The 12,257-nt window shown below is 49.0% G+C and overlaps 1 protein-coding gene across 1 annotated transcript in view; it reads right to left on the reverse strand.

The window, feature by feature from the left end:
• LOC109313315 (disks large-associated protein 4-like) overlaps positions 1 to 12,257 on the reverse strand; it is a 57,853-nt gene that overhangs the window by 26,695 nt on the left and 18,901 nt on the right. The window contains exons 3-4 of the mRNA XM_019539810.1: positions 8,184 to 8,243; positions 4,916 to 5,962 (exon numbers count right to left, since the gene is read on the reverse strand). Coding sequence (XP_019395355.1) covers positions 4,916 to 5,866 — 951 coding nt within the window. The 5' untranslated portion in view covers positions 5,867 to 5,962; positions 8,184 to 8,243. The remainder of the gene's footprint in view (positions 1 to 4,915; positions 5,963 to 8,183; positions 8,244 to 12,257) is intronic.

Consider the following 12,257-nt stretch of genomic DNA (forward strand, 5'->3'; position numbering starts at 1 on the left):
GCCCGAGTCCACAGCATGCAGGCAGCAAGCAGTGGGTGGGGGGAAGCTGGGCTATGATCTGCTGCTGCAGCTGCCACCTCCTGTGGGGGTGAGGGACTGTGGCCCCGGGTCCCTGGCCCCGTAGCCCTGGCAGCTGGGAGGTTGGGGGGCAGGGGGCTGTGGGTGTGGGGTACCACCAGGGATGTGGGGGGCTGTGGCGGGGAGTGAGGGGCACAAGCAGTGCCAGAGGAAGATTGTGGGGGGGAGTGAAGTTTTGGGGTTTTTATCAGAGAATTCACGATTTTTTATTAGGGAAAATGAGGCTGCCTGTTCATGAGACCCTGCTTCTAGCTGAGCCTTGGGACCCTTGTGGTCAGGTTGTGAATGGATCCAAGCCTGCCTCCCTGCATGGAGTATCCCTGTGTACAGGCCTGGCAGACCAGAGGGTGCCAGACAGCAGTGAGGGACAAGATGTGGAATAAAAGCATCTGCTGCCCCTTTTCAGGGCTCCAGTCAGGTCATGATAGGACTGTAGCCCTTTTTTCACTAGGAGGATGATTGGCTTGAGCTCTGAATTTCTTCTCTAGAGTCTCGAGCCCAGATGCCAGCTGTGCACATTCTGGACCTGTGGGGAAGTCCAGCTGCGTGTCTGGGCTGGTGCTTTGCTGCTCAGGTCCATCTCCAGTTCTCACTGCTGCTCTTGAAAAGCATGCTGTGCTCCTGTCATTGCAGCCTTTGCCTCAGCTCTCAGAGCACAGAGGTCCCTTAGGAAGCAGGGAGATGTCATTTCAGTCAGTGCACCACTTCCTAGCTACTGGAGAGAGGCCTGTCAGGGGAGGGCATTTATTGCTCCTGAGGAGTAATGAGATGGAAGAGCAGACTGCAGTGGATCTATTTGGTTTCCACACATGTCCTTGGTAAAGGACATTCCCAGCTGCTCTTTGGCTCTCACCACACGGCTTCCCCTTCCTCAGCTCCTACTAGGCTTCATGTCCCCATGATCTTCCATGGCCAAGGACGGCCGGACAGGGGCTTTCATCAGTGCCACTCCATTATTTAGCCCCTTGTGTATACAGCCAAAGGGAATTAGCCCTATTGCCCCACTCAGGCCCTCAGGTATCCCAGAGGGAGCTGGGAGGCTGAGTGTGCAGGGTTTGGGGCAGCTCTTTTCCCTGGATTGGCTTTGTAGAGGTTCATCACACAGTGCCGGATTTAGGTTTAAGCTACTTAAACTTAGGTCAGGCCTCACAATATGAGGGGCATCTAAATAAGAAAAAAAACCTGGACATTTTCATTCTAATATGACAAAAATATACATATATATGGCTGCACAGTTATTATTCACATTGAGTTAATAAATTTGTGCAGAAATAACAATAATTCATTTTAAAATGTCATGGAAATACATTTTCATGGATTATTTTTCTCGTATAGGACCTCTTAAGATGGACATAGTTTAGGGCCTCAGCATGTCATAATCTGGCACTGTCAGCATATGGAACTGGGGATTTGAACTCCAGAAGCTTAAAGGCAAACCTAGCCCAAAGCACCAGAATTTGCCTGGCTTCAGGTGAGAAACTCACACAGCCATCGAAGCTCAAATACTCATGCCTGAAACCATGTGGAAAGCTCAGGGCCTTGCCACACTCAGAGGCTTTACTGTTTAGCTTGCAGACCTCCTGGCTGGTGGGGGGTAGCTAGTGGCCATGGTGTTTCTGGGGCCTAGTAGCAGGTGTCTGCTCAGTTTTGAAGGAAAATGGCAACATGGAGATCTTCTTTCAGAGCATCCTGCTGTGACTGTCCTGGCTGGTGTGCAGGAAGAGGTGGCTGGGCACATCTTACTCCTAAAAATAAGGTTCCCTTATGGAGTGGTCACCTTGTGTACATTAGCCTGAGTCTAAGAAACCATGTCTGCAGCTGCTGTAACTATCTGGCCATGGCTATACCGCTTCCCTCCAGCCCCTGGCTCTGCTGCTGACATCAGCTCTGCCCACTTGCTCCCACCTGGCTATACCTGGCAGGCTCAGGATTTGTCCTAGACAGCTCAATGAGGGCCTCAGCACCCTTCTGCTTCCTCAGCATCACTCTTGGCTCTTTTAGGACAATGAACTATAAAACACATACTCAGGGCTGTTCTGAACTGTTTCCACTAGATAAATGTTGGTTTCTGATACAGCCAGAGTAGGGGGGGTCTTATTTTGTTGAAGATGAACCCAGGGTCAGGAAGAAAGCCAGGTAGATGTGTCTTCTTTCTACTTCAGTGGAACTGCATTGACTTCTAGCAACCAAGAGGTGCAAAGGATAGTGCTGGGCCGGCTGGCTGCTTGTAGTCCTCATGACATAGTTGTGCTCATGGTCTGGGGCAAGATCCACATGATATTGAAGCTCGCTGTTTACGGCATAATGAAGCAATCCATTCCCAGGCAAAGCTTCCAGCAAAGTCATACTGGCTGAGGAAGGGCCTCAGGCATCTGGCCAGCTGACTTCAAGAGGCCTCCTGGCTGGGAGCCTCAGTGCATTGGCGTGATCTCTGTAGTTTGTTCAGTCTCACTCGCACTTTGGTTTTCACCAGGTTGTGCGTGTAGAGCTGGCGAGAGTATTTTTGTGGCTGATTAGTTAAGCTCGTAACACTTTAACAAAGGGAATGCAAAGAAAAACAGTGATGATGTTTGCTAATGAAAGTCCTGATCCAATAGGTCCCTCAGTAATTTAATTTGTTGGAAAAAGAAAGCGAGGCATTATGAGTTGAGTGCTTTTCAATAATTCATCACTCTCTAAATGCTGTGAACCTGCTGCCTGCAGCCAGAAGAGTCATTGACAACTCTGTATTAAAAATGCACTTGTACGATTTACATGCACAGCCCACATGACTACACCCCCAAGCCTGGCCACTTATTTTTATTCCTCGGTCTAGGTATGCAGCTGGTTTTGTGCTGCCTGCTTAAAAATATCAAGCGTGTTTAAATGTGCTTATGTAATGACCAAACAGTATACACTACAAGGGGACTTAAACTGTGACCTCCACTGCTAAAAATACAGGCCCCTCCCACATGAGCTGAAAGAAAAAGTCTGTTTAGTAGTATTAATAGACTCTTACCCATTTATGTGGACTAACCACATTAGGTAGACACAGCACATGTTGAAACACTTGTTAATACAGTTGCTCCCAACTGGATACACAACTGTGAGTTTGGAGCTGCAACTCAGATACTTTTTTGGGAACATTTGACCTTAGTAGAAGGTGAGTCATTGTCATCACCATCATTAGCAGCAACAACAATGCAACTAGGAGCCCCAGTCATGGGCCAGGAGCTCACTGTGTTAAGTGTGTAATGACCACAGAGCATCACATCGATTCAGTTGTGAGCAGAGGTATATCCTGATGTTCTGAGCTTTGACCAAAGACATCTGTCTAAAGCCACAGCTTTGCTTTGAAGGGTCCTAATGAGAGGTGCACCAATATATCAGTCCATATTGGATCAGCACCAGTAAAAGGAAAATTGACATTATTAGCAATTGGCTTTATTTGGCTGGTGTAACCGATAATGTCATCAATAAATGCTGCATGCATGTGTGGAGTCACAGCATGCATTCAGCCAGGAATGCAGTCTGGCAGTTTGGAGAGCAGCATTCAGCCAGTAAGTTAGTTGGGGGGAAAGGGCGTGGGGAAGGAAGGGGCATGAGGGGTCAAACTGAGGCCCCCATGGTGAGGGAGAGAATGGGGCTGGGGCCGGTGATGGGGGACACAACTCCCTGCCACTGCACTGTCCCCTGGGGAAGGCATGGGGGGGTATGTGCCTACTGGATTTGTGCATGGGGTGGACACAGGCTGCCCACTGTGGACTTGGGACCAGGGCCTGTGCTGGCATCTTCCAGGTTGGGGGGGCTGGGCTGGGGTTGTGCTCAGGGAAAATGGTGGCAGGGCGGGGGGTGGGAGTGGCAGCAGTGCTGGCTACAGCCACCCCAAAATTCCATGTAGCCATTCCATAGCCACCCCTCCCCCAGCGCTGCCACCGCCACCCACCCTTAATGCAGCCTCAGCCTGGCTTCCCCGTTGGAAAGAGGCCAGCATAGCCCCTGACCCCAAGCCCACAGTGGGCAGCCACCTCCGTCCCATGCACAAATCCGAGGGGCACATATTCCCCATGCCTCCCCTGGGGGACCACTTAGCAGTGGGGTGCCTCCCCCTGTCCCCATTCCCCAGACCAGCCACCTGTGTCTCTCTCCTGTGCCCTGCCCTGCCCCGCCCCACCCTGACTGGGCAATGCCTGCCCCTGCTCCATTACCTCCCTCACCATGGAGGCCTCTATCTAACCCGCCCCCACACCCTTCCCTCCCCCATGCCCCTTCCCCCTCACAGATTTACTAGCCAGATGCTTCTCTCCAAGCTGCTGGGCTGCATATCGGCAATCAGGCTGGTATTGGCCAATATGGCTGGTTAATAATTAGCCATTGGCATCAGCCAAAAAAATCTTCATCGGTGCACCCCTAGTCTTAACTGTAGTGGGTCTTTACCTGAAAAGAAAATTGGGCAAGGGCACTTGGGGTCAGCCACTAAGTCCAGGGAGGCCCCTTTCTGTAGCAGCCCATGTGGGTTTGCATAGGTACACCAAGCTGCTCCCACACATTGTAAATGAGATTCATTGAAAAATTGACACTGATTTCATCCTCAGTTGCTGTTTATTTTCTGCTTAAAAATATAAACCCCACCACTGGTAGCTGACTGCTGTGGAAATGATTGTGATGCTCTAAGTGGGGGTCACGATAATTTGGAGTGATGGATGAAGTAACAGGAACAGATCAACTTTCAGGTAAGACCCATTCATTCCCTCCTTCCACGCAGTGCCCATCACCTGGCTGTGAGAGTCCCACCCCAGTAAAGCAGTACATGTCACATGTATATGAAACAAGAAGCAAACCCCTGCTTTGCACCCACCTGCAGGTAATGATAGGCTAAGTCTTGATGGCAGGACTTGGACTTCAACAGGGCTTTGTCAATGGTGGCGGAGGCCTTTTGGCACACTTCCCGGGCATGGCTAAGAGTGAGTGTGGACCAGGAGCCCCTTTTGATGTAGTTGGACTCATTGTTGATGGGGATGCTGGTGCAGGGGGTGACCTTCAGGTCGTTATTGCTCTTGGAGGATTTCAGCATGTGCTCACTGATGGTGTTATAAGCATGCATGAAGTACCTAGGCTGGCTGTGGTCTGGCTGCCTACCCAAGGTCATGAGGCCCATGGGGTTGCGGTAATTGCAGGTGTCGCTGTCTAGGTTGTCGTCTGAGCTCCACCAGCCTGATATGTTAGATCTGGTCCTGCGTTTTGTCTCAGTGGTCTTTGCCCGGTCTTTGCTCTTGCTCCTTCGATTCTGCTTTGGGTCATCAGTGCCCTTCTTACCATTCACACTACCTTTGGCATTGCCCTCTAGGGACTGGGACTTGGCAAAGAGCTTCTGGACTGAATGGACCAGATGCCGTATGCGCCCAGGGCTCTCACTCCGGTGTTTGGAATCGCTCCTCTGGAACTGGAGGGTGCTGAAGCCGTCTCTGTGGATGGGCAGCTGCTTCTCAAACTGGTCCAGGAGGTTTGCAGGGAGGCGGTTGATTTTGGTGGCTTGGGCATGGCTTGGGAAGGGGTTCTCATCTGGAACCTCAAAGTGCGAGTTATAATGGATCCGGGGGAAAGTGCTGCTGTTGGAAATCTGGTTGTTGAGTGGGAGGAGGCAGTCGCCATGGAGGGAATTTGGGGCTGGAAACCGGGGGTCCATGGTATAGGAGTCAGTGGGGCTGAGGAGATATGGGTTCCTGTCCTGGGTGGCATAGAGAGAGTCTTGAGGGGAGTCCAGGTTATCAGAGAGGTGGCGGCTTCTGTTATCTCCTAGCCCCTTCATGGTCCTGGTGGCTCTAGAGCATTGCTTCAGGAGTGGCACAAAAAGGCCTTCTCATGCGTTCTGTATCTGATCTCTTTCCTGTTGGAGTCTGTCCTGCTGCCAAAGAGACAAGAACAGTGGTCAGATCATTGAGATGGATAATTTACCCACAGATCTTTCTGTCCAGCTAAGCACTTCCACCTCACTAGGGCATCAGAGTGAGCACCTGATGAGCTCTAAAAACAAAGACAATGAAGGTTATTTCAGAACTGAGAGAGTCAGGAAAGGGGGAGGAAGAGGAAAGTGTAAGAAAGGGATGGGAAGCAGAACACAATGAGTGACAGAAAGGAATAGGAAAGGACATAACACAGGACTATGGAAAGCACCTCAGGGAGAGGTACTAGGATAACAGGACACAGGGAGGAGTACTGTTTGCTCACCAGAGTCCAAATACTTGTAGACCTCAAAGCCTGAACACAAATTGTATAAAATAAGGACACTGCTATTTTTTGGCATCTATGCATGTTTATTTAATAGTGCTTAGTCCCAAACCAGCATAATGAGGGCTAGAAGGAATGCGCTGTCAGTAAATCATGGGCTCCTGTTCCTTTAGTTCAGGGGGCTCAAAAAACCTGCTGTCAAATGCTGCACCTAGGCCTTGCCTGAGCAAAGAGAAATGTGGAGCCAGGGATCAAATCAGCTCTCCAATCAAGTGGCCAATTGTGTTTCAGTGGTTATCGGATTTTGTACAGGGATGATGGGCCTGATGTGCCTGCTGCATGGAGTTACATTAATGTGATGTGATGGGAAACATCTCTTCTCTGACAAGCACCCGGCTTTATGTTATTCTTTACACCAGAGGAAACTGCTTCAGTAGTGATGACCAGAGCAGTGGTGGTGCTAGGATATTCATAGGCCTGACCTAAGAGGCTGTTTGTTGCTCAGTTACAGCTCTAGGTTTAGGCCCGAGTGCATAGCAGGAGCTCCACTGTGTGAGCTACTTTGATTCCAGGACAGAACTATAATCTGGTTTTATTCAGCAACAATGTCCCTAAAATACTGAGAAACAGAATCAAATCACCTGGATGGGAATGGCGCCTAGCAGTGAAAGTACAGGACTGGCTGCTAGAACTTCTGGGCTAAGTACAGATAGTCAAAAAGCCTGAGGCTGAAATGATTCAGTCTTCACAGGTTAGTTTAAACTGTGTAGATTGAACCAATAAGCCAGTGAACAGACATTCATTTTTGATTCCAGAAATGCAGCCACATGTCTGCAATGCCCAAGCCAGAAAGCCAGGGAATGCTAGAGCATGCCTCCCTGCTTGATTAGAGCAGGCAGTGGGGCCAAGGCTAGCCCATCCAACCTGCAAGGGGTGGTGGTGGTTTGCAGAGGAGGTGCAAAGCATCCTAGGATGCTGGGGGATTGAAAGTTAACTTGAATCTGGAGGGGATCTGGGACAGAAGTTCAATAAACTAATTAAATCTAAATCTAATAAGCCTGATACTACTTCCATCTAGGTTTATCTTAAACTGGTTTCAGCCATTTTGAGAGTGGTTTTTGTGCACTGAACTTCTGTCGTGTTATAGATTTGAACCAATTTCTGATCACTTACACTGGTTTATGTGTAAGTTCTGTCCCTAGGCTTGGGTTCCACTCCCACCAGTGCCACAAGCTTGCTGTCCAACTTCATCTGAGAAAGCTGTCCTCATGCTTGGCAACTTAAAAGTGAAATGGACTAGAAGTGGAATTGAGTCACTGAGAGCACAGTCAGCAAATCATTAAAAACTCATAGTAACTGACTAGCCTCTCTTCACTGCTCAGGTAAGAAAAACTGTATTAGTGGTGAAAAGGAAATGAGAGTTTTAATAATTTCATGGCTAAAAGATCAAAGATGTGATTTACAACACAGCTTTGGAAACCTGCTTTCTTTAGCATATGCACAGTTAATAGAGTGACCCTTTAAATCTACTAGTGCAGCTACCCTCCTGAAGAAGGTTCTTTTTAGAGAAAAGCAATGCCATATTCACCCCAGGAGATGCAACTGGTACTGCCCCTCACTTAGAATCCATGTGGTTCTCACCCCTCTCAGTCCTGCTGATTCCAATCCTCTCGGATTCCTGTTGATCATCTCAGCAATGATGTCAGTACCTGGCAAATCCATCTGATCCCTTTGGCAGATCCAGTAGACCCCAACCCCTGTAAATCCAGCCAATCACGCCACCTATCCCTATGTTGAATCCATGTGAACCTTTCGCTCCAGTGCAGATGACCTCCCCCAATGCAAATTCAGCACACCCACCCTAAAGGGAAATGCATGCTTCCTGTTACACCACTAACCTGTTCTGGTTGGCAGCAGCTTGAGGTCTGCTAAATGAGTTCATACGGAGCATTTTCAGCCTTGAATTAGAAGCAAATGGTAAGTGAAGACACTTCCCTGCAGCAACAATCATTTCGAGGCAGCCGTATGCATGGAGGGTACAGCTGATCTAGGGAGCCTGTCACCATGCCTGCCTTTGGGCAGTGGTGGACAGAACATCCCCAGAGGTACATTCCCCTGACATCTCAGACACTGGCAACAATTTTCTGTGTTGGCTACAAGATGCCAATGCCTAGCCTGCCACCAGATGCTGAGCTGCTGGAGCAGTGGGGGCAGTGCCCAGATGAGAGCATGGTCACTATTCACAGAAATCTGAAATGCGACATTATACTTTATAAGCATCCTTAAAAACCTTGGCTCCCAAAAGCAGTCAGCTCCTTTTCTTCCCATTGCATTATTTTGCAGATAAGTACACCAGACATAAGAGTCTCAGCATCTGAGGGAGCTTTCACATATGCTGGAAGAGCAGCAAGAGGCAGGAGCTTGCAGAGACACTGGAGAAGTGAAGGTGCTGGCAGTGCAGCAGGGAGGGCATGGACCATGACTCCACTCAAGCAGAGCCAGTTGGACAGGCAGAAAGGTCAAGGACAATTTAGGGGAATAAATCATGCAGTCAGGCTGTGGCACATCCATATGGATCTGTCCATACATATGCATAGTGCAGAATAACAGAGGACATTAGTGAGACAGTTTACAGCCATTTATGCTAAGATAATAGCAAGCAAATAGCGTAGGCTGGGGTGGAAACTAATTGTCTGAGGCAATCAGAGAATTCATTCCCTCCTTTCCCCTGCCTGATTGGCCAGGTGCATCCCGAGCATGTGACTCCTGCCTTCTTGGAAGGATCAGGTGTTGGGAAGTCCCGAGGCAGGGCAACAAGTTTCCTGTGCCTCCCACCCAGTCCTCTGTTCTTAAATGATAAGGCAAACCTGATATCTTGTGGGTCATTTTGGCTAGGGACAGGTCCTCAGTGCGTGCAACCTGGTGTAGCTCCATTGACTTCAAAGGATTCTACTGACACCAAGTGGGCTGAAGCAATTTACACCAGTTAAGAAGCTGGCCACCAGGCTGTGCATAATATAGGGCTCTTCCCATCCTAACTCCTGCAGGGAACATCTCAGGTGTACCCTCCATCCCCAGTTGCTCACACTTCATTGCCCAAGAAATACAAGAAGAGCAAGGGGACAACTCACCCTTAGTCCAGGAGACAAGCACTTTCCCAGCTTTAGGGCTTTTAGTAAAATTGCTAACGCATGCATTAACAGGGTACAGCCCAGCAGCCCACTGCCTCTGCCCACAGCAGAGTGAGATGGCTAAGCCTGCAAGACAGCCACCTTCCCACACAAACCCTCTCACTCAAAGTGTAATAAAGCAGAATAAGAAACATGAAGCAGGATCTGAATCTGGGAATTTCTCCTGCCACAAGTATGTTCACAACAAGCACACCACTGCCACTGCCATGGAGCCTGTCATGAGGCAGGATAGGCTAGTAGTTAGCAACTATGGACTTGGAAGGTTTTTGGTTTCTAACCCCACTCTTGAGTCCCTGGCCCTGGAGGTGACCTTGGGCCAATCACTTAAGCTCCTTGGGTCTCAGTCAAACCAAGCTCTGTGGCTGGGTGAAAGCAGGAACCAGCTGCTGCCTTGAAGCTGAGCCTTCATGAGGAAATAACTCACATGCGCACAGGGGTGATGTGAAGGAACAGGAAAAATCTACAATTAAGTGAAGCACAAATTTTGACCTGAAGCGGGGAATGGGGGGGAGGGAAATGCAGGGTCCTGGCTTTATGACACAGTTTACTAGTCAAGGGCCTGGTGGCAGGAGTGGGGGAGAAATGTCACCAACTGAAGGCCCAGTCTAGGATTTCTCAGAGGTAGTCATTTACTGGCATGCACAACAACAAAGGTGAGCCACATGGTAGACCAGATGTTGTGTCCTGCAAGGCGTGCTCTTGTGTGACAGTTTCTCACAATGTCCAGTTGTGTGGCCTGACATATTCACTCAGCTGTGGTTGGGGGACAGTGGATGAGCACTGCTGCACCTGCAGCCACTAAAGACCTGCTGGCGGGGGGAGGCGGGCAGGTGGGGGCTGCTCATGGCTAAATCCTGGCTGCTTTCTTCTCACTCCCCTGCTGCCCAACTGTCTCCCTAGTGTGAAGATCCTATGCTGTTCCTTGTCTCTTGCCCTTCAGGGCAGCATGCTTCTGTTGTTTGGGTAAGTGGCTACTTTAAAATTCTCTTCAGTAGAGCTGCCAGGTTTATGTCCATGTAACTGAGAATAAGCCTTATCTAAGGTGCCATATACGTGGTATATAGCATTAAAGAATCTATGCATGTCTCCGTCACACAACATCCACTATACTTTCTTCATACATGCACCCTGTACAGATGTCTTTCAGATGGAACGTCCTACAGTGCACAGTTTGTAGACAGTACACTTGCCTTGTATAGTGCAATGTGTATATATATTATACCTACTTCACACAGAACCCAGTTCATATATATGGTACCTATCTTGTACACTGCAGTATATATTCTCCCTAGCCATCTCATATAGAGCACAGTGCTTAAGCACTACACCATATGGTATGTTACATAGTGTAATGTGTATTATATACTCACATACAGGGATTTTCTGTAGAAACAAATACACACAGAGGTCCAAATAAACTGATGGGCTTGAGTGAGTCCAGACTGTTTTGGTGTATACCTTCCAACCTGTTCTATGTGCACATTACAGCATCTCAGACCCGCCTCTAAATGCTCAGCCCTGATCACAGGTGGGTGTACACCTCCAGTACTGCCTCTGTCCCATGTCTGAGTATAAATGGGAGTCTGAACATGTCAGCTAACTTGCCATGCTAGTTGTCAGCCCAGGCAAGAGAAGCACAGTTTGTGGGAGGGATAAGGTCTCAGTTCACAGAACTCTTTCCCAGCTTTAATTTACAGTTTTTTTGCCACCTCAGCAAGCACCTTACACCTCCAGAAGGGGCTGTGAGTAGGTCTGAGGGAGCCTAGGAAACTGGGGGATGCAGCTCTTGCATCCCTTCCACACCAGGGCTGGTGCCTGCAGAGCAGCCGGGGGCTGGTTCTCAAGAACAACAGGCAGGCGGGAAACAGCATCCTTCATTCTGCTTTCACAGCCTTTATTGGAGACAGCTATGCACAGAGTGAGAAGCAGTCCCATCCCACCTGGGTCTTTTCCCCTGCCTGCAGTTATTTATGCTGCTTTAAGGTGAAAACCTAGTTGTGTTTTGGGAGATTTCTTCCTACAACCCATCCATCCAAGCCCTAGACCTGAGAGTGGCTCAAGGAGGATATGTTCCTGGAACAACCCCTGAACCCCTGCTAGGGCTCTGAGTACTTGGGGTTCCTCTTTTCCTGTCTGATGCCAGTTTAGCTGCTCCTCCACACCTGTGTTTCACCTGTGCTGACTATAGAGCAACACTTGGCCCGAAGTTTTGAGCTTCCTGTTTGTGTACACTAACCCTGGGCAGATATCACTATTTCTGGCACAAGGAGGTCTTGTGATGCTTCAGGACCAGTGCATGGACCCAAAGGCAAGAGACAGAGCAGGCTGCATGGGTTCTAGGAGAGCAGAGTTCTTTGTTTCACTTTCTCTCTGGGACTGCTGTGCCCCACATGCCCTTTATTTCCTCTCTCTCTCAATATAAGGCCCTGAAAACCTGCGTTGCAGGAACCTTCAAAGCTCAGAGGGATTAGGACTTTATTCTGATATTAGTGCAACCCCAGCCTGCCTCTCTTATGCCCTAAATAATGAAGCAAAGTAGTCTGCATGCTGACACTAAGCTTGGTGGTAACATGACCATTCCCCATGCAAGATCCATCTGCAGTATCCATGAGGGACACTTAGCTGAGAGAATATCCTGCATCATCCTTGCAGCTGACTCCAGTACAGCTCTGGATGCTGATGGGATTGTTACTTCCATGGCAAAAGCAAACCAAACCCTTCAGTTGCCTGGCAGAAGTAGTGAGGCATTGGCGTTTAACTGTTAGAACTGGTGAAACTTGC

Source organism: Crocodylus porosus, unplaced genomic scaffold, assembly GCF_001723895.1.
Source record: "Crocodylus porosus isolate Cpor-Errol unplaced genomic scaffold, CroPor_comp1, whole genome shotgun sequence".
Classification (NCBI taxonomy): Eukaryota; Metazoa; Chordata; order Crocodylia; family Crocodylidae; genus Crocodylus; species Crocodylus porosus.